This window comes from Nannobrachium achirus (assembly GCF_963921795.1).
Source record: "Nannobrachium achirus genome assembly, chromosome: 13".
Taxonomy (NCBI): Eukaryota; Metazoa; Chordata; class Actinopteri; order Myctophiformes; family Myctophidae; genus Nannobrachium; species Nannobrachium achirus.
Genome location: NC_137833.1, coordinates 31,875,577 through 31,902,939, shown reverse-complemented (window position 1 = coordinate 31,902,939; position 27,363 = coordinate 31,875,577). Strand labels below are relative to the sequence as shown.

Here is a 27,363-nt window from a genome sequence, read left to right as displayed (position 1 = left end):
ATTGTAGGGGCAGCCGTAGCTGAGTGGTAAGGGAGCCTGCCTGGGGAGCCAGAGCTCCTGGTTGTCGCAGGTACCTTTTACCGGTCGGGCAGCTATGTGTCGATGTGTCCCTGAGCAAGACCCTTAACCCTTAATTGCTTTCCGAGCGCCACATATGGCTGCTCACTGCTCCTAGTTGTTATAGGATGGGTAAAAATGTAGAGCTGTACATTTCACGTATGTGCAAATGTACTGTGACAAACAACTCCCCAAGGCGTGGGGCCTATATTATCATTGTATTCTGTTCAGAAGAGGTAAATAAACCATGTGAAAAGGATATTCCTTGTGTGCTGGCTACTTTTTCATTTTATAATCAGTCTGTGGCCTGGCTGGGGTGCAAACTCACTGTAATAATACAGTGGCCTCTTGTCAAACTGTAATAAAGGCTCTATTTCTATGTACACTCACTCACACTCACACACACACGTACGTATGCACGCACGCACGCACGCACGCACGCACGCACGCACGCACGCACGCACACACACACACACACACACACACACACACACACACACACACACACACACACACACACACACACACACACACACACACACACACACACACACACGCACGCACACACACACACACATTTAGGAAATATGTTTAATTATGTTAATCACTGCTGTATCTGGACACTGAGAGGAGAAACAGTTTGAGAATCAGTGTGAGAACCACTACACTATAGGGCCAGTCCCCACATTGGTTTCTGACAGTAGATAGATAGTCAGACGGCATACAGGTGGTGGGTGGAGGCGGTCCAGGGACGTGCTGGCCATTGGGAAAAGCGGGACAACTGTGCTTGTAGATCGGCTGTTTTCACTAGTTTAAATCATTTTTAAAATGATAAATACAAAACAAACTGTTTTGGACATAGAAGGTTTCCACCTGACAACGACGAAATATAACTCATGTACAGTAATTGGCCCAGTGGCTTGTCACTTTTCATGATCTGAAACGGCAAATCTTTGAGTAGCAGCAGTGCTATAGAGAGATCTCTCTCTATAGCGTGCAATGAGGGCCACTCCAACTATTTTTCCCGGGCTGAATCAGGGGGCCAGCACGTCCCTGAGGCGGTCCCTGGTGACCCTTATACAAGTCTGTAACTCTTTGACAGAAATGGAACCAAATGGACCCGGACAGGTTAAAGCTCCAAACAGCCCAGAACAAACTATAGTGTCGTGCTTGGTCTTCCTCCTTACCACCTTACCGTTCATCACCACGAAAGTGTGGGGTGGCTTAAAGTAGCTCCCTGATGTCATCAATATTAAGCCCATATCTAACAGGACTTCATATGGGAATGCCTATATATGGAGGAAGACAGTCTGTGTGGTGCAGACAGGGATCTCCATGTATGGGCATAAAAGGGATTATATGTATGATGTCAGATGTGATATATACAGTATGGATCTCCATATATGGATAACTGGTCCGATATACATCACTGAACAGACGGCCAAGACGTGGCGCGACCTCACCCTTTAGGGCGAGGTCGCTTGTCGCTCTGAGGCGTCTTACTAGTATATAAACTGGGTTACAGTAAGGAAATGCTGACTGATTAAGTTAAGAGTGACCAGACGTACAGGCTCGTTAAATGTATGGACATCAATGGTATTGCTGAACAGCTAGAAAGAAAATAATCATATTTCAACTGGGGACCCCCACCCTGCACGAGCACTTGGAAGTGTAGGAGTTGGCATTACATAGTTTGACTAAATCTATTCCATTGTGAAAATAGCTGTGTGTTGGTTTGTTTACTGCTGAAAGAGAAATCAATGTTGAACATTAAGTTAATCCCCTGGGGGTTCCCGACCCACAGGTTGAGAACCACTGGCTTAGACTAGGATCTCCTTTTAGTTGACCTTGTACCAGTGATTCTTTTTTTTTTGCTGTCATGAAACTGTACTTTTTTTCTATTGCAAACTGCTAACTCTTCAATCAATCAATCAATCAATCAATCAATCAATCAACCAACCAACCACACTGAGATAGACATGCAGACAGCAGCATACAGCGAGTGGGGCGGGTGGAGGCGGCTCCCTGGTGACGGTTCCCACCAATAGTGGGCTGAGTAGCGGCTGTCAGCGGGGCAGCAGCTGATCGCAGCGGGGAGGGAGGGCAGAGTGTGGAAGAAGATTGGAGGGAGGGAGGGCTACCCACCGACTGGCTGCTGGGAGTTTCGTCCTTGCGACGCAACCACAAGGACCCCGATGACCGATCGCTAAAAAACTATTGACAAGTGCAGAGACTGAGAGCCATACGTGGGACGGGAACCCTGCGCGGGATCAACGATCACTTATAACGCAAAAAAGCAGCCGTCTGTGGACTTTGGGGTGAAAGGGCTGTACAATCCTCGGCAGTGCTCTGAGACTGTACGGCCACCGATCCCACACATTTTACTGGACCAAAAGAGTAGACTAAAAGGTTAATGGCATAAATATTGTTAGATTTGTCAGTTTTAGCGTTTTTTTTATTTATTTTTATTTTTTATATTGTATCTATTCTAAAGTCGGACTGGCTTGGACTTGATCGGGGAATTAGCACTGTTTGCTGTAATGACGGCGGATAAGGAGAAAAAGAGGTGAGACACTTTACTTTTCTCTGTCGATTTTGTTTGTTTCTGTTGTTGAAATGTTTATATCAGATTAACTCCGCCTTTAACATTGTATAACTGTCTGTTGTGGCTTGTGGGATTATTGTCTGAAAATCGGCATATAGTGATGAATGGTGATTGATTTCAACCTGTTGCTGCGCAGGGCACTGTCCGTCCGTCCGCAGCGCTTATTGGACTCACGTGTCACGTCACTTGGCCTGTTTGTCTTTCTGAGTGATCTATGGCAATGGCAGTCCTTCTCAAAGTGGGGTCTGGGGACCCCCAGGGGTCCGTGAGGGAGTTCCAGGGGGTCCCCAGCTAAATGATAGTTATAGGAAACAAATGGACCCTTTTGAGTAGGCTATGTAACTCTGACTGAGAGTGTACAAATGGAACCATTTTGCTACCTAGGCCTACACTCTGAGTTAAATTAACATTAATTTGGGGTCCCAGAGATAGAAATGCCATTAAATGGGGGTCCATATAGGCCTAGCCTATAGGCCTAATGCATGTCAAAATGGGGGGGTCCTTGAAATTAAAATGGTTGAGAATCACGGCCGTACAAATCTTCTCTATATGGGGGTCCCTGGCGTATCTTTTCAAATGGGGGTCCGCGGGCTATTGAGTGTCAATTTGGGGGTTCTTCACACAAAAAAGTTTGAGAACCACTGATCTATGGCCGTTTGCTTGACTGATTTATGACATTTAAAAAGAGCTCAAATAGACAGTGTGTTAGTAGACTGTAGTTATGTAACATGTGTTCAACTCTGGCTTTGGCTCACTAAAGTAATAAGCTTGCGAGTTGATCATTGATTGATATTGATAATTGCATTGTTTACTGATAGCCTATATGTGCTATATTATTTAGAAGTGATTGCTCGTTTAGATTTAACATTTTAATTCAACCAATGCCTTAATTCTTGTTTTTGTTTTGTTTGTTTTTTGTGGGGAGGCTAAGAAATGCTTTGTATGTTTGGTTTTGCACGTGCACAAGACAAAATGATGAATTAAGAGGAATTCGTGATTAATTTATGGTGATGTATCATGAATTAGGCGTTAATTGAGCGTTAATTACGTGTATGAATTTACCCCTTATGAGCAAGTGTTACACAATTAATGCTGCTTTGCTTAGGCAGGAGACCACATGCATGTGCATGGTCTCTTACTACTGAGTCTGTAAAACAATCCTTCATGACGCTGTGATTTAGTATGTGTGAACCTCCACAGCCACTTAAGTCTTAAGATAGCTTATGTTTCATTTCAAATATTTTTCAAAAGCTCTGTGAAAGCTCAAATTGATCAGCACTGCTTTTGAGTGAATATGGGAATCACACAGTTTGCCTTTCGAAGCTTTAGGCTACATAATTATGCAGATAAATATTTACTTAAATGACGCTGCTTCTTTATTTGCAGGGACAAGTTTCTTAAAGGGGTTGTAAGTGGTATTTATGTGTTAAATGTTTTAATATTACAATAGCAATCATTGCTGATTGGATAAAATGTGTATCTTGACCTGGAATTTTATTTTCTGTTCTACTAAAGAGCTGAAGAGCTTTTTTATTTATCTATTTATCTTACAAAAACTACGCCATTAGTTACTAAGGCATTGTGTGTAGCGGGAAAAAATAACAGAATATTCTAGACTTACTGTAGTTACCTTGAAACCAGTTAGACTACTTTCCCTTGAAACATTACGTCGCAGTCGGGCAGAAACCTCGTATCTCCAAGTTTCACATTTGTAAATCTTTTTGCAAAGTAAAGCACTGCTTCATCTACAAGGCCATTGCACAAAAGTAGTGAAAACAGCTGATCTACAAGCACACAACGCCTTGCGGTGCGAGGCGTTGTGTGCTTGTAGATCGGCTGTTTTCATTAGTTTAAATCATTCAAAAAATTATAAATACAAAACAAACAGTTTTGGACATGTACACAAGGTTTCCACCCGACAACGACGATTAGTTGGTTATTCCTGATCTGAGCTCACTCTGACTCATATTGTTTTAACCACTGTTTTAACCACTAAGCCCTCTATACTTAGTAAACTAATATTTAGTTGACCCTTGTCAGCTATGTACCTGACCCTGTGTGTTGTGAGCTTGTAGATCGGTTATTTTCAGCAAATGTTCCCCTCAGAATAAGGGGTTCTAGCTTTAAAGTGGTTTACTAGAGCAAAATCAAACTACCTGTATATATTTGTGAGACACACATTGTATTTGCCTTGAGAGATTCAAATGTCAGATACTTCATATAACAAACACAGATTCTGCTGTAAATCGCCCCTTTAATTTCCCCTTAAAATTTTATGTAGTAGTTTTATTTAATTTAAGACTATACAGAACTTACAAAATCAGTTTGTACATAATGTCAGAGATAATGTAACACTGCTGATGAGCAATGCACTTCTAGTGTATACTTAGGCACAAATACCCTTTAAATGCTTCAGGTGTAGGCAACTTATTGTTCACCAGTCATGAGCTCATCTCTTCAGTGGCCTTATGGTTTTTAATTTGTCCCACTCATGTCACATAATGGCCCATGTCATCGATGTGCTGTGGGTGTGTGGGTGTGGGACTGTGGGTGTGTGACTGTCCATGAAAGGCGAAGACATAAGCCACTGTGATGACCACTTGGGACGTCACGCCAGTGAAACAACATATTGATTTGAATCAGCCACGGTCACTGAGGTGAATAGCCTAAAACTATCACATCAAACCTGATTGTAAACACTAGGGCTGGGCAATATCAACGTTATACTGATATTGTACTTTCAAATGTTTCAAAAATGGCTAAAATAGAGATCTACAGTACACAGCGCTTGTTGTGAGCTTGTAGATCTGCTGTTCTTGCTATTTAACAAAAAAAAAAAAAACAGTGGTTCTCAACCTGTGGGTCGGGACCCCCAGGTGGGTCCCTAAATTATTGTGGGGGTCCCCAGATGATCGACTTAATGTGAAACATTGTTTTCTCACTCAACAGTGAACAAACCAACATAAAGTTTAAGTGTATGGATAGAGGGTATCTGCACATGTCTAAAGTTACAATTTAAGGACGTTTTGATACATCTAAAATTACACATTATACGTTGGTCAAATGGTCAAATATTAGAGGCTGAAATTGTGAAAATAGCCTATCTACATGCTCACAACGGCTCGCAACGTGAGGCGTTGTGAGCATGTAGATCTGCTAAATAGAACCATGTTATACAAAATGTAATGCCTCAACTCTTAGTGCTCGTCAGGGTGGGGGGTCCCCAGTTAAAATAAGATTATTTTGGGGGCAGTGGCCTGAAAAGGTTGAGAACCACTGGATTAAGTCACTTTACTGTGAAGCAGCCTTTAAAACCAGGAATTGACAACCTATACCATTATCAAGATGTTCAAAATCCTAGATGACATCTGGTCTCATATCATCATAGTTTATCGATCTAATATCAATATGTTGCCCAGCATCGGGAAATGGCCTCCAAGGGGAATGAGAGAGAGACATCAAGACACAGAATGAGAGGGAGAGAGAGAGAGAGAGAGAGAGAGAGAGAGAGAGAAAGAGAGAGAGAGAGAGAGAGAGGTTAAAGGCATTTCCTCTGGCTATGAAACTGAGTAGAGCAATCTTTCGGTGGAGAGTTATCGGCCATTTTAGGATGTTGCAAGTGTCCCTGTCCGGTGCAGGATGAAAAGGCCCTGTGTGTGTGTGTGTGTGTGTGTGTGTGTGTGTGTGTGTGTGTGTGTGTGTGTGTGTGTGTGTGTGTGTGTGTGTGTGTGTGTGTGTGTGCGTGCGTGCGTGTGTAATAATAGTTACCTACTCCTCCCGCGAGGGAAATTCAGTATTTTCAGCCCAACCCAGCTGATTCGCTGCCCACAAGGAGCGTGTGAGCAATTAGGAGTTAAGAGTCTTTCTCAGGGACACACATCGGCATTGCTGGCCTGGCCGCCGTGTGTGTGTGTGTGTGTGTGTGTGTGTGTGTGTGTGTGTGTGTGTGTGTGTGTGTGTGTGTGTGTGTGTGTGTGTGTGTCTGTGTCTGTGTCTGTGTCTGTGTCTGTCTGTGTGTGTGTGTGTGTGTGTGTGTGTGTGTGTGTGTGTGTGTGTGTACTTCACTCACACCTTTGTGGAAGAGTGCGTGCACAGCACACGCACATTTCTGTATTTGCGTGTATGTGTGGGTGTGTGTTGTTTTGTTTTGTTGCGTCGAGGGTTGCCTGCAATGTGTATACACAAATGCATGATTTATGCATTTCAGCGTGTGCGTGCATGAGTGTTTGTATTTCCCTTTGTGTCCGAGTGTAAAAGAGTCACTGTAGTAAAGTCATCGGTTCTGCCTGGACGTCTTAATTACCCTCATAAGTCGTGTGATTCACGGTTCCTGCCCTGGCTCGCGCTGCCGTGTTTATTTGGGTCTTTCTTGATATTTCATCAGGGCTTCACAGAGCCATGTGCTGTTATGATGAGAGGATCTAATCACCAAGAGCTTTTATGTGTTCCTGTATTCAGTGTGAGGGTGTCTGTGTTGTGCTTCGAAAAACAGCCCGTCTCTTATTAAAATGTGTTCCCTACACAGTAAAATCACTGTATTCACTCTGCGTTACGAAGAGATAAATTAATACTGAACGTTTCACTGATTCGGTGAGTCCCAAAATGTGTTCCTTGGTCATGCTTGGTATACTGTACGCTCAGCTGAGTCAGCTTGTCAGATAACGTTTGCTGTGCAATGCATTCCCACAGCTGGTGTACCTGGAGAAGTCAGTGGTAACTAATACAGGCTGACATTTTCAGTTTAAGTGTTAAGATTTGAAGAATACCCAATCCTCTAAAAAATGTTTTCGCCCCGGACTGACAGACGGACACTGTCTGTCTGTCTGTCTGTCCGTCCGTCCGTCCATGTACTGCTAATCTCCAGCACCTTTGGACCAATCGGTGTGAAACTGTGCACACACAGTACCTGAAGGCCAGAGCAGTATCTCTGCCCCAAATCCTTCACATCGGCCTGTTATATAGCGCCACCAGGAGGCAGATTTTTGGCCTCCCAGTAACTTATTTTATTTTACTCCTACAGATGTTGTCCAAACATAAAGGGCCGTTTATAGTTACGTATGCTTGATTTTGTGTACGTCTGGGTGAGAGAGTGCGTACGGTAGATCCGTCGACATGCATAGTTCCTCTCTACGTGCCGACCCGCTCTCCGCTCCAATTCTGCTCCCGTTGGGGCCACGCACCACAGCACACACGTGTAAACCGAAGTATTTTTAGACAAAATATGTAGAACCACATCATTTCTTGACCCGACGACTGACGTGATGTTTGGTAACAATCTGGACTGGTTCTGCAGCTGCTGTCTGTCGGCAACGTTATCGCGGTAAATGCAACTCCGCGAAGGTACAGATTTAACCACCCGGACTGAGTAATAATAACAAAACACAGTGCACTGCACCCGTCTCGCTGTTGGAGGTGTGAGTGTGTGTGTGCGCGCGCGTTTGTGTGTATGTTTTCTCATGCCAATAAAGCCGTTTGAGCCTGTGAGGAGCCGTTTGAGCCTGTGAGGAGTCGAGACGTCCTCTTCACCAGTGGTTGCAATGACGTTCCTTTTTTCCCCGTTTCTTGCTAAAATATATTTCTTGTTGGGACACATTGTTTCAGAATCGCTGTCTTATAAGTAATTTTCCTCACTACTGCCATGGTTGACAAAAGTTCGCCACGGGTAGTTCATGCGTACGTACGTTTTTATCGGTTCTAATCCATGGGGTTGAGTGTTGTCCATAAGGTTACGACAAAAATGGACAGACCTTCGGAGCTAACGGTTTAAATCACTCTCCCCCGCCATTTCTAGTGTAGACTTGCGGTCCTTATGTATTACTATGAATGGTACTTTACCCAAATCAATACACAGTCTCTCTATAGTAATGTGATCAAAACGGATCTTCCCAATTTTTCATATTCCATCCTGATTGGCTAAGACTGGCATCTAAAGTCAGCAGGAGTAGCTGCTCTTGAACAAAATGCCTCAACTCATGAACGCAACGTTAGATTTTTCATATTTCATCGTGATTGGTTAAGATTGACTTCTACTTTCTGGCATGGCGGAGACCTGTGCTCTGAGGAGCACATTTTTCTTGTTGTTTTTGTTTTGTCTTTGTTTTTAAATCCAGAACAGAACATTTATTTTATTTGGTCTAGAAATCTGACATAGGCGTGCTTGTGGTTGCCCAGAAGAATCACATGAACACATACACAAATAAACCTACTACACAGACACAGGGAATAAATTAGGGCATTCACGAATAGTGATTTTTAGTATTCGAATTATTCGACCTCAAAGTATTCGAATATTCGACAGGACTGGCCAAACTGTCAAATATTAAGTAAGCAAGAGGTGAACATTGTGAAAATAGCCGATCTACATTCACAATATTTATCTGCGGAACCGAGTCACATTAAATGTAATAGCTACAATTCCAAGTGCTTGTCAGGGTGGGGGTCCCCAGTTCAAATATGTTTATTTTGGGGGTCACGGCCTAAAAAGGTTTGAGAACCCCTGGTATAGAGCATTAACAAATTCATCCACCAGGGGCATTGACAACTCATTCTTATGACTTCCTATCTAGCCAAGCTTTATAAACTATATATTTTTTAAAAGAGAAAACAATAAAAAAATAAAAATAAGCGAATATTCGACTTCGGTGAACAACGTCGAATTGTGACTTTGATATTTGAATATTCGAATATTTGGTGAATGCCCTAGAATAAATTACTTTTTGTTTCCCGAGAAACACGAAGCCATAAATGGACACAAAGAAAGCTCAAATTGACAGAAAAGAGTCAGCGCTGGCCCTGTGTGGCTCTGGACCTGTCAGCTCAGCGCTTCACACTGACCGACAGCAGTCTACTACAGCTAGTCAGGGCGCCGCTGGCACCAGGCCAGCTTGTGGCTCTTTGTGTGAGCTAACCCCTGCCAACCCCTGCCTGCAAACACTTACCCAAACACCACCACACTTATGCAAGCCTTTCAACCTGCCCTCCAAAGGACATACTGTAGGAAAGGAGAGAGTGGGAGAACGAGAGAAAGACACAGATAGACAGAAAGGACCCACATGTCTGTAAAACCCATCTCTTTTTTTCCCCCACTTACAAATCTAATCTAAAATGATCTGCTCTGATTGGCTACAATGAACAAAAGAAAGGCTTTTAAGCTATGGTTTTTAGAAATGAGTTCATGAGTACCACTAATTCTGCTGTTTCCCCCAGAATAGGGATGCTGGGTGTTCAAGTGGTTAACAAAAGTGCCATTTTGAGTTTTAATCATATTTTCATATTGTGATAATATCATTAAATCACAATTATTATTTTTAAAGACATGTTTTATGCCTTTATTGATAGTTCAGTAAGTAGACAGACTATGGGGAGTGACATGCAGCGAAAGCAGTCGGGATCAGGACTCGAACCTGCGGCGCGCTGTCAGTCTACATTGAGCATCGGTCCAGGCCAAATCGCATTTATTCTTTCCACAATAATCGTGACATGACTTTTTCATTTGGTCCCATCCCTAGCCACAGAGGTATCTCTAGAAGGGTAAACAAGTCAAACCTCCTCACAGCCTATGCACATTGCACACTCTTCATTATTTGTCTCATTTTATCACACCTTATCGCTGCGGCAGTGGCTCAAGGGGTAGCCTGGGATCGCTTCCAATTTTCGGGCTTTTGATCCGGTCGGGAGCGGATGACGACCGGAATCAGTTTTAACCCAGTTAGCGCATGCGCAAAACTGGGTTAAAACTGATTCCGGTCGGTAGTTCCGGCCAAAATGTAGTCCGTTTTGAATACAAAATGACGTAGGATGTCATCCGGTCTAGACCGGATCAACCAACCTGTTTAGTAAACGAATACCAGGTTTTCTCCCAGAAAGCCTGGTGAGGCGAGGTTACTCAAGGGGTAGAGTGGCCGCTTGGCAACCGGAAGGTTAACAGTTCGATCTTGAGCAAGACGCCGAACCCATAATTGCTCCTGATGAGCAGGTTGGTGCCTTGCATGGTTTTCTCCGCCATCGGTGTATGAATGTGTTTGTGAATGGGTGAATATAATGCACAATCTATGTAAAGCACCTTGGATAAAGGTGATATATAAATGCACCATTTACCATTCATCCACTCCCACCCTTCTGCATTACTCCTATACTTCTGTCCTACTATCAGTTAGGCAGTCAGTAACATATACTTCCGTCCTACTATCAGTTAGGCAGTCAATAGAGGGTATGCGAATGCATAAAGTGAATGGCAAATCGAGTGGCAAAGTGAGTGACAAAACGTTGTTTAACATCATTTCATGCAATCAGATAGGACTTTTCTGTTTGGATGTATGGGCTGTCAATGCCAGAAAGTAGTTTTTTTTACCACTCAGTAGGCGTTCCCGCATAACTTACAGGTATGATGATGATGATGTCACGCACATACCCTCTTAGGTTTTTCAGTGGCATTTCGGAGATCCCGGTGCAGCCCTAAGGTCATGAGCCATTATGCCATAGCCTAAGAAGTTTTCACTAAAAATTGCTGCTTTGCTTTAATTTTCTTGCTCCCTAATAACTTAGGAATCTTAAGTTCATCGCACATTATTTTTTTGCTCGAAATGGCGAGCAATACCGTATGAGTCCTGGGGAGCTATTTGATTTGCACATTGTTTTCTTTTTTTACTTATTGTTTGATGCAGCACTACCAATAATTCCAGTGGGTTTTGATTTCTGACGTACATTCTAGGTACTAAGTTAATCATTATGGATATGTCTTGTCCCAAGTACCCATTTATTTAGCCATCTATTACACAATATGCTGCAACAGACTGGTCTAGAAAAGTAGTCATGCTTTACATGCTATGACATAAGTTATAATAACATACTTGGCCTGCCAAATCCTTTCTAATGTTGTAAGTGAAGGGATACGTTCTATTCACATGCATATTGCATACATTAGGCTATATAGACAAACAATATGCAAAGTATGCATACTGCCTGGGCAATATATGGATATTTTATGGATATTGTGATACTGTACTGTATATAAGACTAGATATTGTTGTGAATTTGCATATCTTAATATTCTAATATGGCAAAATTATTGTATTTCCGTGGCTTTACTTAACCCATTTAGACAGGAAACCTCTATACGTAACTATACCTTTCAATCCAGGAATTTGTAATTGTGACTTTTCGGGCATTGCCCAGGTAGCCCCGGTAGCGCAGCCTCTTGACTGCAGTAAAAAGAAATATATATATATGGGCACTTGCTGGCCTAGCGGTCCAGGCGCGTGCTACATAAGCCCCTTTTCCACTGGCCCAACACCACACCACTCCACACCACACCGCCCACTTGTGCCAGGTTTTCCACTACAAGGACCTGGGTAGAGTGGTGTGAAAGTGGTACTAAACTTGGTACTAAAAAGTATCCAATCTAGAGTAGTTCTGAGCTAGGCCAAACAGGGCCAAACACTTCATAATGATCACTCACTGACTTTTCATTTAGGATATAGTTGTAATACTGTACATGCAGATCTACAAGCTCATAACGCGTCATATGTATGCTTGTAGATATGACATTGTAGCTATTCTTTTCTTGAAATCTTAAATCATTACATTTTTTTTAATACTTTTTAATTACGAAAAAGTTTGAGAACTACTGATTTTGTATTGTAATGGGTTAAAAGTAGGGCAGGTTATACACACTGCCATATAGAAAGTCATCCACTGCTTGTGAACTTGAAGACCTCTCACTGTGAGGGACACAGCATGGGGGAGAGGGGATGGTCTGGGAACGCTCCGTTTGCCTGCCTCTTTCCATTGTTGTTTTTATCTCATTCATTCTCGCATGCTTTTCCAGACAGAGATGGAATACAGTAAGTCCATTCCATAGATTGGAAAAATCCTTTGATCCTTTGTTTGAATATGTGACTGAAAGCAGCAACTGGTCATTGCAAATTGGCCCATCTTACTGTAGTTTTGTCTTTTATGTCAAAGTAGAGGATCTGAGATACAAAATGAAATAGTTTTGAAAGTACACCTGATATATGTGATTTTGACAACTTTAATTCTTAGAACAAAGATTTTCACATTTTGTCAGTTCAAAATAGATAGATGAAATTATAATTATTATCTTTTAAAAACTTGACATGGCACAGGAAGCAAGGGATTCATCTTGTAACGTTTTTGAGCGATTGTAATGTACGCAGCTGCAGGATAGCCATCTACATGTCCATATTGCCTATGAACATACTTTTCCTAATACCTGCTACTATCTTCTCTAACGCATGAATTTCCCCTGTGGGTGTGGGATCAATACACTTCTATTCTATTCTATTCTATTCTACAGTAGTTGTGTAAGGACACATATGTTCTTGTTATTGGTTAGGATTGTACTTTTTGTAACATTTGTCATACAGTAGGTCTGTTTTTAACACACTATCACAATACAGAGAAACGGCTAAAGATTCTTGGCAGTAAATGAGGTTTTGAGCCCTTTTCAAACCATGTACAGACAGAGCGTGATTTTCTGCATGCGTTTTACTTTTTACATTGACCCCCGCACCCGCATTGTGCTACTCCCCCCGCCATTTGTTGATCTTCATTGTTATTTGCGCAAGGTACTGTACTGTAATATTTCCTCTTCTTTCCCCTTCAAGACTGTCTCCATGCCACTTCCTATTTCCTGTCCGCCAGCTCCCCTTCCTGTGCTACCGTAAATTCACAGTCACAGTTCTGATCGCAAGCCGATCATCTTCCGGGGCTTTTGGCAGCTGATGGGAAGTGCCAACAAAGGGACGGTTTTCCAGATAGTTCTTTGACTATGCTATTTTTAGAAATGAGGACATGCAAATGAAAACATATGCAATATAAAATATGACTATTATCCATATTATCCAGTAATATGCAAACATTAGAGCACCTTGACAAATATGAAAACATCATCAGGCCTACATCATTATGAATAGCATTAACCACTTGAATCCCAGCATGCCTATTCTGGCAGGAAACATTTGCCACAAATATCCGATCTTCAAGCTCCCATGACATGTCATGACATTTTTGTTCTTGGACCATAAATTGGTCCAAGAAACTTGGGTCAGTTATAGACAGTATATACGGTTTAAGTGCATGTGAATTACATCAATAATTATGAAAGACAGATTCATATGGTAGAACGGTGCAATTTGTGACAATAAAGCTCAGATATATATTTTTTGTAGCCTATGTTTGAATGTGAAACTGGAATTAATACAAATCTGTAAACAGTGAAAAGTATTCAGGCTGCTCATCAACAATAAAGACGTTTACATTTATTGCAGGGACGGATTAACCCCCCCTCCCTCCCGACGCGTACTACCCAGCTCGGATTTTAAGCCATGATGACCATCTGTGGGCCATGAAAGCACCTGTAGACAACAGAGGAGGGGCCCACACATTTGATTTTTAATTTACATATACATTTAATTTGAGTAAATTGCCAATGACCATGCAGCCCAGTTCCCCCAAGGGCACCTGAGAGCCAAGGGCCCCTGGCAACGGCCCCACCAGCCCAATGGTTAATCCAGCCCTGATTTATTGAAATATGAGCGTATTTGTCTGGCCATTGCTTTTGGATTATCTTCCTTGCATTTCCCCTGCATTTGGAGTGCTGAAAGGAAACTAAAAGTGAAAACCCTCGCTGTGGAGTCAAAACACACATCTGTCCCATTGGTTGGTTGTCACTGCGGGATCATGGTTCACCAATGTTGAACCCGATGTGTCAGACTTCACGCTACTATTGCACGCGCTTCAGCTCCGCCAATTCAACGCATCGCCCCCCACCCCCCACATATAACACATGAATCACAATCAGAAAATTGCATTTGAACAACACAATTCAATAAATAGTTTAACATACTATCAACGAAGAACTGCCCAGGCGAAGGACAAGGTCATCCCGCTCAGGGGAGTGAGCTGATAACGTGACAGGTGCTGCTGGCAGGCCACAACTTTGTTTGTATGTACACGGCCATTCTGTCAACTGTTAAAGGCCACACATTTCTTTTCTGTTATTGTGTGCAGATGAACCCTATAGGCATGAATTCTACCAAGCCATCTACCGTAGACAGCAACTGTGTTTGGTGGCTCATTTGTATCCGTGTTGATTTCCTTCTTTAGCGAGGTTGCTCATAGTGACCCTAACACTAAGCCTGTGGTGGCACTTAAAGGACCTACATATGCTTTTAAAACTCTATTTTTTGTATAAATATATGCTCAAAATGTAGTCTTAGACAGGTTTTAACCCTCAACAAACACTCTGACCATTCCCTTTGTTTGTTCTAGCTGTGCTATAATGAGGCTCTACAGCTGCAATACCAAAACGGCCTATGTTTGCTCAGGGGCGCATCTAGTGGGGTTTTTCCATTTAGTGCAATCCAGGAACGTTAGACTTCTCCTTGGACATGTTGATAGCAAAAATGTTGATAGAATAAAAGAAGGAAATGACTCTGTCTACTATACAGGGAGGCAGAGTGAGAGAGCACTGAGTGAGCAGTAATGGCGGCCCCAGAACAGTAAGCCAGCTGCAGATGGAGGTGGAGGCTAAGCAAATTAGAAACAAATGAGGGGCTGGGTTTACAACAGTAGCTCTGGTTTTTACCCGAAGGGTTGGGGGGGGGGGGGGGGGGAACGTCACACGGATCAACTCTCAGAACAGCACTGTTCTGAGAACCCGTGGAAAGCTTTTCATCTCTGTCTTCCCAAAACCAGAGAAAGACACAATGGTCAGAAATAGGACTTTGTGAGGATAGAAGGTGCCAGTGGGACCCCAAAAAAAGGTTTTAAAATAGAAAAAGTGAAAATTCATGGTGTAGGTCCTTTAAGCTTGCACTGATGTGCAGAGAATGTTAGAGAGGCAGGGGCTGAAATTTCTAAAAGGGCCTTTTGGTGAAAATATCGATATTGATGCTTGACTTCTACACAGAGAGGGCAATTCTTTCAACATTAGATGCTGCATTCAAGTTCAGGAGAGTTGGGACAAGGCAATTCTCTTGAATGCTGCCTTCAGGTATGGGCATTTGCGTTTCTTTCACCATAGTAAAAAACGAATTCATGATCTGAAGAGGGCACTTTTTACAGATGGATAAAAGGGCTGGGGCTCAAGCCCCCTTTGATGTCTATGTGTGCACGTGCCTGCTGATTGGACCTGCGGCTGACAGTTTACAGTTTACAGTTTAGGCATTTAGCAGACGCTTTTAATCCAAAGCGACTTACAATAAGCAGATAACATCACAATAATAAACAAGATAATATGTCAGTACATCATCAACAATATAACAAATGCAAATGGATATCTATCTAGAAAAAACACAATATAATCAAAGTTCTGAAAAAACCTAAAAAACAAAAACAAATGCTAACTAGCTTCATGTATTCATTGATTCTTTTTCTGTAGTGCTAAGGGTTTAGGTGGAGTCTGAAAAGGTGAGTCTTCAGTCCACGGCGAAAGCTAGCGAGTGAGTCCGTTGTTCTAAGTGCGACAGGGAGTTTATTCCACAACTTGGGGGCCAGGAGGGCAAACTGTCTCGGACGAGTGGATTTTTGCCCTGGAGTTTTGAGCGAGGGTTCTGTCAGCATCCCTGTGTTGGCTGATCTAAGTGACCGGGTGGGGGTGTAGGGGTTGATCAGCTTCTGGAGGTATGGAGGAGCCATACCTTTGGCTGCTTTGAAGGTCAGCATCAGTGTTTTGTATTCAGTGCGGGCCGCAACCGGGAGCCAGTGGAGGCTGCGGAGAAGGGGAGAGACATGTGAGAACTTAGGCTGGTTGAAGACCAGTCGTGCCGCGGCATTTTGGATCAGTTGGAGAGGTTTAAGTGCACATGCCGGGAGACCAGTGAGGAGAGAGTTACAATAGTCAAGCTTTGATATGACAGATGTCTGAATGAGGAGCTGGGCTGCCTCCTGGGTGAGGAAGGGTCTGATTTTACGGATGTTATAGAGTGTGAACCTACATGACCGGGTGACTGATGCAATGTGTGCCTTGAATGATAGCTGGCTGTCCAGGACCACACCAAGGTTTCTAGCAGTAGGAACTGAAGTCACAAATGCATTATCTATGGAAATAGTGAGATCTTGCATGGGGCAAGACTTAGCTGGGAAGAAGAGTAGCTCCGTCTTGTCCGGGTTCAGCTTAAGGTGGTGGGCTGACATCCACTGTGAGATGTCGGCCAGACATGCAGCAATGCGTTCTTCCACCTGGGTGGCAGAAGGGGGGAAGGACAAAAACAGTTGAGTGTCATCAGCATAGCAGTGATAGGATAGATTGTGAGCAGAGATAACAGCACCAAGGGATTTGGTGTACAGGGAGAAAAGCAGAGGGCCAAGTACGGATCCCTGGGGGACTCCCGTTTGGAGGGTTCGGGGGGATGAAAGCAAACCTTTCCATGAGACCTGATAGGTCCGGTCCGACAGGTAGGAGGAGAACCACTTTAGTGCCGTCCCGGTGATGCCTAGGTCAGCAAGGGTGTCCAGGAGCAGCTGGTGATTCACTGTGTCGAATGCCGCTGATAGATCCAGAAGAATCAGGACTGCAGAGTGGGAGGCAGCCTGGGCAACATGGAGTGCTTCCGTGACTGCTAGGAGTGCAGTTTCTGTAGAATGGGCTGGTTTAAAACCTGACTGGTTGGGATCCAGCAGGTTGTTCTGTGAGAGATGGAGAGAAAGCTGGTTAGAGACCACACGTTCAAGGGTTTTTGAAAGAAATGAGAGGAGGGATACCGGTCTGTAGTTCTTGACGTCCGAGGGGTCAAGAGTTGGCTTTTTGAGGAGTGGTGATACTCTGGCTGCCTTGAAGGCAGCTGGGACACAGCCTGAGGTTACAGAACTGTTGATGATGGCGGTTATGAAGGGGAGTAGGTCAGGTGCGATCGTCTGGAAGAGTGGAGAAGGGATTGGATCCAGGGCACAGGTGGTAGGTCTAGAGGAAGTCACTAGTTTTATGACGTCATCTGTAGAGAGAGGGGAGAAGGAGGACAGACATGTTAAGTTGGGGATACAATTCCGTGTGTTAGACACTGTATTCTGGGGGAGATGGGAGAATGAACTACTGATATCGTCAACCTTCTTTTCAAAGTAGGCGACAAAATCATCCGCTGAGAGGGATGAAGGAGGGGGGGGAGGGGGGGGTTTGAGGAGGGTTGAGAACGTGCTAAACAGTTTCCTAGGGTTTGAGGTACATGATTGAATCTTTGTGTGGTAGAATGATGATTTTGCAGTGGAAAGTGAGAGTGAGAAACCTGACAGGAGTGTGTGAAAATGAGATAGGTCCTCTGGTTGCTTCGTCTTGTGCCACTTCCTCTCTGCCGCCCTGAGAGGTGTTCGCTCAGATCTGAGAGTTTCAGATAGCCATGGGGGAGGTGGATTTGCACGTGCTGGCCTGGTCGAGAGAGGGCAGAGACGATCAAACGCTGAGGAGACAGAGGAGAGAAAGGAAGATGTTAGGGCTGATTGCTACCATATAGGTCGCATTTAGTATAAAAACCTGCAGATCATGTCTGTCCGTCCGTCCGCGCACCATGCCTCATGTCAAGCTCCATATATGGCCAAGACATCTCCATATATGGAGCTGGCCAATACCTCTACATCTGACCTCACGGATTCCAGATATGGATATACTGTAGCTGACCTGTTCTGACATCACCACAATGATTGCCTGGCGTTGCCAGCCTCTATCACACACTTCGTTTTGGGAAGAGAGTCTGGGATTTCAGGAAGAGCTTTCATTTCTGGGGTTTGCCCCAAACCACGTGCCCCAAGCCTACAGAAACCACGTGCCCCAAGCATACAACCCTGATTGGCCAACCCTTGAAGCTGGTTGAGGAAATAGAATCTCAATGGATCGGTGCCAGACCGTACTACAACACCACTACCGCCAGGGGGTGTTGTTGTGTTCGGTCTGGTTTATTAACCAGGCAACCACAATGATGACTCGACCAGTTAATCCTGTTACTTAGTTGTGCCGTATTAAGAATCTCTGATGTTTCAGCGCGACCTCGCGAGGTCACTTCTCTCCCCTGGGGTGTCTTACTGGTATGGCTTAGTTATAGCCCTTTAATAATGGCTCGTGTGATTAGTTATATAAAGACTTGGACACATCAGAGCAGGGTCAGAACAAAGTCATCTGATAAATGATGCATTGGACCTGATGCATGCCGTAGTTAATTTCCATGCACCAAGCATGGACATGAATCAAGCACTGATTGGTATTCTGTCTGTGGGCTCCATGTCTGCCTAGCTGACTTCCTTTACACCACCTGTGGCTGCTCTCTGTCTGTCTGTCTGTCTGTCTGTCTGTCTGTCTGTCTGTCTGTCTGTCTGTCTGTCTGTCTGTCTGTCTCTCTCATGTACTGCCTATCTGCATTGTACTTCTCTCCATCCTACTCTGTGCTTCTCTTCCACTTAGCGAGTGTATCATGGGCACATACTGTACTTCTCTTTCACTGCCTATCAGAAACATCAGCAATCTCCTGCATCTCTCTTCCCCTGATTGAGCTGTGGTCGCTGCTCCAGTCTAGGACGGCGGTTGTTGTTTGTTGGGCTGTTTGTGTGTGTGTGTGTGTGTGTGTGTGTGTGTGTGTGTGTGTGTGTGTGTGTGTGTGTGTGTGTGTGTGTGTGTGTGTGTGTGTGTGTGTGTGTGTGTGTGTGTGTGTGCGCGCGCGCGTGTTTCCAGAACTCAATGTTCCTCAGGATCATAGATTAGCCAGCGCTGTATTGTTGGTCCATGTTTGTGTTACGCTAGGCGCCACAACTACAGGAAGACTCACTGTAAGCAAGGAAAGGTGTATGTGTGTGTGTGTGTGTGTGTGTGTGTGTGTGTGTGTGTGTGTGTGTGTGTGTGTGCGTGCGCGCGTGCGCGTGCACGTGCGCGTGTGTACCAGGGGGCCAGTTGTCCGGATTTAAAATGAAGCAAACACAGAACTAAAAGTTCCTATGATTGGCCGCTAGTTGCGCTGTTCTGGTACCTGAAGCAACATGTTCTCCATAAGATTCCATTCATTTCCCCCGAACTTTTAGATTTGATTTTCTTACCTTAATACACATTGTCATAAATACTTTATGGTTCCTGTCGCTATAGTTTAAAGCCTCGTTTCAATCACCATGATATGCGTTTTGTGAGAATATGGTCCAATTCATGCTATAACTGATGTTAAAACAGGGTATGCTGTAGGAGGGGCTTGTGATCATAGGCTTGTGATGATTCTTCTTCGTGTGCTTTATTTTCGGCAAGCTCAAGACTGTGTCCCATGTATCCCTGGGCAAAAAAAGCTTCTTTCGTAGCATAGAAACCAATGGGTTCCCACGGTCCATATTTTTTACAGTCTATGGTGTGTACTGCATAGCCTGGATCGTTTTTGACCATCTTTCTAGCAGAAAATAACATCTTAGTTCCAAGTTCAAACAGTGACATGATCTATGCATGTAGTGATGCATTTTTAGCTTGAGAATCTGCTATTTCCACTATCCATTTTGTTTACGAAGCCTAAAAGCCAAACAGAAAGGCATTTTTTATTCACAATTCCAAATGAATGTTCAACGACAGAAACACAATTAAATCGTTAATCGCAATTATTTGACCGTCAATTAATCCTTTGCTTCAAGTTACAGTATGTCCTTCAAGTTATGTCCTTTGCTGTTTGCCTTAAAAAATATATATGTTGCTACATGTATATACTGTACATAGCAAAAATAAACCCAAAATGGGTTACGAATAGGGGTTCCCGTCCTAGTAAATGGGTAACATGTGAATAATGAACGAATATTCAGGTCAGGATTGTCTAGTTTGAAACCAATACCTTTTCCTGCTGGCATTGCTGTAAGAACGGTGAATGAGTATGTGAAATAGAATCCTGTTTTCATAATCGTTGGAAGCCCAAATTGCAATGGAATTGAAAATGTGATAATGTGTTGGGGATGTTTGATGTGGCTGAATATATATATATATTCAAAACCTCCGCAAGCACAGAAACACAGATGCACATGCACAGCTATTGACTAGATTAGGGCTTCAGCTATCGATAGTTCTTTTAGCGATTATTCTATCTTTTTTGTTTCTTTGCTGTTTATTGTTGATATGTTTTTTATACATCAGTGTATCTAGGGCTGTCACAGTTATTACATAATCGTCTAATCGTGATTATTTTGTCATAATCGTCATAATCGTGAATGTTGAAAAATTTCAGAAATAGTGGAAATAGCAGATCTACAAGCTCACAACGCGTTGCATCGCGACGCGTTGACGCGGTGAGCTTGTAGATCGGCTATTTCTACACATTCAAGTCCTGTTTCTGAGATGCACCGGACTGGCCTGAACTAGGCTAGAGGCGCGATGGATACTCCTCATGCTAAGTCGTCAAATATGTCAGTAATGTATTTGTGTGTTAGGTTATGTATCATATCTGCCATATGCAACTTCAAAGCCTAAAAGCCAAACAGAAATGTAATTATCAACGACAAAAACACAATTAAATCGTTAATCGCCAATTATTTGAATGACAATTAATCGTCATGTAAAATGTCATATCGTGACAGCCCTAAATGTATCCACAACTAAAAGGTTAATGACACAGGTGCGTAGGACAAATATGAACGTCCAAATATTCAGAAAGGGATCTCTGATATCAAATCAAAGAAAAAAGGTCCTGCACACTGTCTGGAACCTGCAAAAAGGAGGCTCTTTATTATTTCAACGTTTCGGTCGTTAGACCTTCATCAGGACAAACTGTGTTATATCATAGGTCTAATTATATATATTTTTCAAATTGATTAGTTCAATTAACTGTCATGCCTCTAGTCTAGTAGAGAATGAATGATCCATGACACATGTAAAATGCACTTCTACAAAATAGAATATCGTAGATGTATGTAAGACATTTTTATGTAATACAATATAGTTTTGGCTTACAGACAGACACACGCACGCACATGCGCACACGCATGCGCGTGCGCACACACACACACACACACACACACACACACACACACACACACACACACACACACACACACACACACACACACACACACACACACACACACACACACACACACACACACACACACACACACACACACACACACACACACCCTCAGGGTCGGTAGGTCTGTAGCCGTGACACCTGCTCTGGTGAGGGGGCATGTTTCCCGTAAGCACCTCTCTGCTTGTTATCAGAGTAACCACTCACATGGACAGCAGACATCAGGGATGTGTCTGTGTGTGTGTGTGTGTGTGTGTGTGTGTGTGTGTGCGCGCGTGCGTGCGTGCGTGCGTGCCTGTCTGTCTGTCTGTCTGTCTGTCTGTCTGTCTGTCTGTCTGTCTGTCTGTCTGTCTGTCTGTCTGTCTGTCTGTCTGTCTGTCTGGAAATGGATGTGTGTGAGGTTTAAATTGTGTTCCCTTACCTGAGATACCTTATCTCATCATAATATGCACTCAGCTTAGGTGGAGTTTGACACTAATAGCACATTGTTTGATACCCCTGTATTAATAGCGATTCTCAAGCCTTAAATGAGACAGGAGAGACTAGATTAAGGACAGATACCAGAGAGCAGCATGGTTGCACTGTGGCATCTATATATGTATATACTGTATATCTATATTGATCGATCTATTTGAGGGGTCTTCAACAGGGGGTCCGGGACCCCTAAGGGTCCTCAGAGTCTCTACAGGGGGGCCTCCAAATCTTTGTGTGATAGAAACTTTTTTTTACAAGCTCACAACACTAGTAGATCGTCTATTTTCGTCTAGCTTTGGTGTAGAGGGGGAAAAGAGCAGACCGAATACAGAGTGAAAGGTCAAGTGTCTTTAGTATTGACGGTTCAAGTGGTTAAATATCTGAAAACAAGAATTGACATGATTCTAAAATACACTGATGATTGTGCTGTCAAAAGATGAAACTATATGGATTGGAATCTATTAACTTGTTGTGGGGGTCCCTGCTTCATCTTTCTCTCAACTAAGGGGTCCTTGGCCTGAAAACGTTGAAGACCCCTGATCTATTCTATACGGTTACAGTTTATATCTGGTTTGTTTTGTAAGCCTGGCTATATACTCACTGCTGTGTTAATTGCTCTCAAACTGTGAACCAAACCTGCAAGATGGATTCATGTTGTGTGTGTGTGTGTGTGTGTGCGTGTGTGTGTGCGTGTGCGTGTGCGTGTGTGTGTGTGTGTGTGCTTACGTGAATGCCTGCCGGCCGGCCCTGCTTCACGGTGCAGAGCCCAGAGGCTACGTTCAGAAGGCCTTGACAGACAGCATAATCAAAAGCAGCTGAGTGAGAGAGAGAGCAAGACAGATAGATGGTGGGATTGTGGAGAATTAAGAGAGTGAAGAATGAACATGGGGGGAGAAACAAGACAGGGGCTGTCCATCAACTTGTCACACAGAAGATGAATGGTTATGGGCTCAGTTGGCTGGGGCATGCGTGACTGTAAGGTGGAGAGATCCTACTTAGAGATTAGAAAGACATTTTCTGCGTTTGCTGCTTGCAAAACTGATTGAATGTTTCATTCGAAAAGTGATTTTATGTTTCACAACTGTGATAGAGGAGATTTCTGCACACTTAAGTTGCTGTTTTCACATTATGCAATTGTGAAACATTGCAATTAATTAAACATTTATTTTGTCAGCTGGAAATCATCTTTATAAAGAAATGATCATAAATAATTGTGATTATTAATAATCATGATTACTGTATTAAGGAAAAAATTATCATGATTGTCAATTTAGCAGTACTTTATCATTTTCAACCTTATGTTCACGTAATTGGTCCTCATTAATGCTCATTATTATTAGTTTCCATCTCTGTCTACTCCAAAATGTATGCCAAATAGTCAGGCTGGGCCGAGCCTCGGGTTCCGTGAAAAAAAGAAAGAAATCTATTACCCCCAAAAAATTAAATTAAAATGCCCCTAGCAGCCTAACTGTAAGGGCGACGGAAATGGCAGTGAAAAACGGACGACAATGCCCCAAAAATCTGCGATGGAAAATTGGCGAAAGTAGCCGTTTTGTTTTCAAGATGTCAAGATGATTATCTCTGGAATGTCCAATCTGCTCAGTTCAAAGCTTGTTGGTTACGTGACTTTGAGCTAAGCGCATAATGACATCTTTTTGGATTTTTCAGGTTTTCTGACCTATAAGTGTGGTAATTGTTCGGGGCGGGCAGTGCCCCGGGCTGGCCCAGTAGTATGGGATTAGATTCATGCCAATAGTCCAAACCTTGAAAGTAGTATTTCAAGACTGTAAAATGTTTTTGAATCTCTGAAAAAAAAGATTGAATCTCTGAAAAATATTTTTGAGTCTCTGAAAAATTATTTCGAAACTCTGTACAATGTCTTGGCAGAATTTCTTCAGAGATACAACACATTTTTTCAGAGATTCAAATCGGTTTTCAGAGTTTCGCCAACACATTTTCAGAGTGTCAACTTCATCAGAAACACAGTTTCAGAATATGCATTTTGGCACTTTTCTCCCTCTGTGTTTCATGTTTGAAACCTTGTAAACTCCTAAGGTTTCAAAACCTTGAGAGTTATTTTCAATCTCTGAAAATATTTTTTGCAAGACTGAAAAATGATTTAGAAACTGAAAAAATGTGTTGTATCTCTGAAGAAATTCTTCCAAGACATTGTGCAGTGTTTCACTTTTTTTTTTCAGGTATTATTTTCTGAGATCTTATTTTTACAGATTCAAATAATTTTTTTTCGGTTTCAGATTATTATTATTTTTTTGTGCTTCTTACTTTTTCAGTTTCAACATGAAAAGTTTCAAGTCTCAAGTTTCAAGGTCCAGTTCTGGCAGTGTTTATGGCAACCATGCAGGGTTGCCATGTTTGCTCTTACTTTTTCAGTTTCAACTTGAAAAGTTTCAGAGTCTCAAATCTCAAGTGCACTTCTGGCAGTGTTGGCATGGCAACCAGCTAGGGTTGCCATGTTTGCTAGAAGTGAGTTCTCTGGGCTTTCCTATCCATAAGTTTAGCTAAATCCATCACCAGTCCCTGTCCCTATGGAAGAGATCTACATGTTCTATAGCAGGTGTCTTCAACAGGGGGTCCGCGACCCCTAGGGGGTCCGCGGAGGTACTGCAGGGGGTCCGCGAAATTATTGCTTAAAAAAAAAAAGATTTCAAAAAATGTTTTTTTTTTTTTTTTTTTTTATAAATCATGATTCTATCCATTTTGAATAGCTTGAATACATGATTACTATGCAATTGACAGATTGTTGATATTATTGACATTGGTTCTCAGTTAATAAGTAGTATGTTTAGAAATGGTAGTGGTACGGCCCACCCTGCTCGCTGTAACTTGTACATGTTTAAAATAAAAAAATATGTCGTAGCCCCGACCCCCCCACCCTACGAGGTGGTAGGGGGTCCCTGCTCCATCTCCCCATCAGTTTGGGGGTCCCCGGCCTGAAAACGTTGAAGACCCCTGTTCTATAGATCTATGGAGTCATCATATGTTTTACAGATCTACAGGCATTAAGTGTAATAGTGTAATAGTGTAATAGGTGACAAATGTAATAGTGTAATAAGTGTAATAGCGTAATAGTGTAATTGCGACCGTCAGGTTGCATTTACTATCAAAACCTCCACCGCCTGTCTGTCCGTCAGTGTGTCTGTCACGTCACGTCACACTTTTGCCCTGCTCATATCTCCGCAACCGTTGCCCCCGATCCAAATTTTGCACACACACTCCTTGCCTGCCAAACCACAACCTCCACCAATTCTCACATGGCCCTCTTCTAGCGCCACCATGAGGCCGATTCTTGCAAAACACATTTTTGGACACTGCTCCTACAATTTTTGCCCTAAAATCACGCAAATCGGTACACAGTAAGTCTACACTCATCTCATCAACATGGATCTGTCCCATTTAGCGCCACCTTCAGGCCATTTTTTAAAACACATTTTCGGACATTACTCCTACAGATTTTGACCTAAAATCACGCAAATCGCTACACAGTATGTTTACACTCATGTCATCAACATGGATCTGTCCCATATAGCGCCACCATCAGGCCGATTTATTCAAACACATTTTTGGACACTGCTCCTACAAATTTTGCCCTAAAATCACGCAAATCGGTACACACTTGCACTACACTCATGTCATCAACATGGATCTGTCCCATTTAGCGCCACCTTCAGGCCGATTTTTTAAAACACATTTATGGACACTACTCCTACAGATTTTGCCCTAAAATCACGCAAATCGCTACACAGTATGTCTATACTCATGTCATCAACATGGATCTGTCCCATATAGCGCCACCATCAGGCAGATTTTTTCAAACACATTTTTGGACACTGCTCCTACACATTTTGGCCTAAAAATCACGCTGCGACCTGACGGTCGCTTATCTCCCGATTAGGGAGTCTTACTGGTAGGTGTAAAAGTGTAATAGTGTAATAGGGCAATAAGTGTAATAGTGTAATAAGTGTAATAGTGTAATAGCGCAATAAGTGTAACAATGTAATAATGTAATAAGTGTAATAGTGTAATAAGTGTAATAGTGTAACAAATGTAAAAGTGTAATAAGTGTAATAGTGTAATAAGTGTAATAGTGTAATAAGTGTAATAGTGTAATATGTGTAACAAATGTAATTGTGTAATAAGTGTAATAGTGTAATAGTGTAATAAGTGTAATAGTGTAATAGGGCAATACGTGTAATAGTGGAATACGTGTAATAATGTAATAGTGTCATAAGTGTAATAGTGTAATAGTGTAATAGTGTAATAGTGTAATAAGTGTAATAGTGTAATAGGGCAATAAGTGTAATAGTGTAATAAGTGTAATAGTGTAATAAGTGTAATAGTGTAATTGTGTAAAAGTTTAATAGTGTAATAAGCGTAATAGTGTAATAAGCGTAATAGTGTAATAAGTGTAATAGCAGCTTTAATAATTACACTATTACACTTATTACACTATTACACTTATTGCCCTATTACACTATTACACTTTTACACCTACCAGTAAGACTCCCTAATCGGGAGATAAGCGACCGTCAGGTCGCAGCGTGATTTTAGGCCAAAATGTGTAGGAGCAGTGTCCAAAAATGTGTTTGAAAAAATCTGCCTGATGGTGGCGCTATATGGGACAGATCCATGTTGATGACATGAGTATAGACATACTGTGTAGCGATTTGCGTGATTTTAGGGCAAAATTTGTAGGAGCAGTGTCCAAAAATGTGTTTGAATAAATCGGCCTGATGGTGGCGCTATATGGGACAGATCCATGTTGATGACATGAGTGTAAACATACTGTGTAGCGATTTGCGTGATTTTAGGTCAAAATCTGTAGGAGTAATGTCCAAAAATGTGTTTAAAAAAATGGCCTGAAGGTGGCGCTAAATGGGACAGATCCATGTTGATGAGATGAGTGTAGACTTACTGTGTACCGATTTGTGTGATTTTAGGGCAAAAATTGTAGGAGCAGTGTCCAAAAATGTGTTTTGCAAGAATCGACCTCATGGTGGCGCTAGAAGAGGGCCATGTGAGAATTGGTGGAGGTTGTGGTTTGGCAGGCAAGGAGTGTGTGTGCAAAATTTGGCATGGATCGGGGCAACGGTTGCGGAGATATGAGCAGGGCAAAAGTGTGACGTGACGTGACGTGACAGACACACTGACGGATAGACAGGCGGTGGAGGTTTTGATAGTAAATGCGACCTGACGGTCGCAATTACACTATTACGCTATTACACTTAT

At 42.6% G+C, this 27,363-nt stretch overlaps 2 protein-coding genes across 2 annotated transcripts in view; one reads left to right on the top strand and one right to left on the bottom strand.

Annotated features, from left to right (window-relative positions):
- Positions 1-2,270: 2,270 nt before the first annotated feature.
- epas1b (endothelial PAS domain protein 1b) overlaps positions 2,271-27,363 on the top strand; it is a 93,167-nt gene continuing 68,074 nt past the window's right edge. Inside the window, exon 1 of the mRNA XM_080741032.1 lies at positions 2,271-2,623. Within this exon, the coding sequence (XP_080597158.1) occupies positions 2,598-2,623 (26 nt within the window). The 5' untranslated portion in view covers positions 2,271-2,597. The remainder of the gene's footprint in view (positions 2,624-27,363) is intronic.
- Positions 16,565-27,363, bottom strand: part of LOC308296690 (uncharacterized protein) — a gene marked incomplete at its 5' end in the record, with an annotated part of 30,199 nt that continues 19,400 nt past the window's right edge. Inside the window, 2 exons of the mRNA XM_080740018.1 lie at positions 16,565-16,864; positions 17,047-18,075. Coding sequence (XP_080596144.1) covers positions 16,800-16,864; positions 17,047-18,075 — 1,094 coding nt within the window. The 3' untranslated portion in view covers positions 16,565-16,799. The remainder of the gene's footprint in view (positions 16,865-17,046; positions 18,076-27,363) is intronic.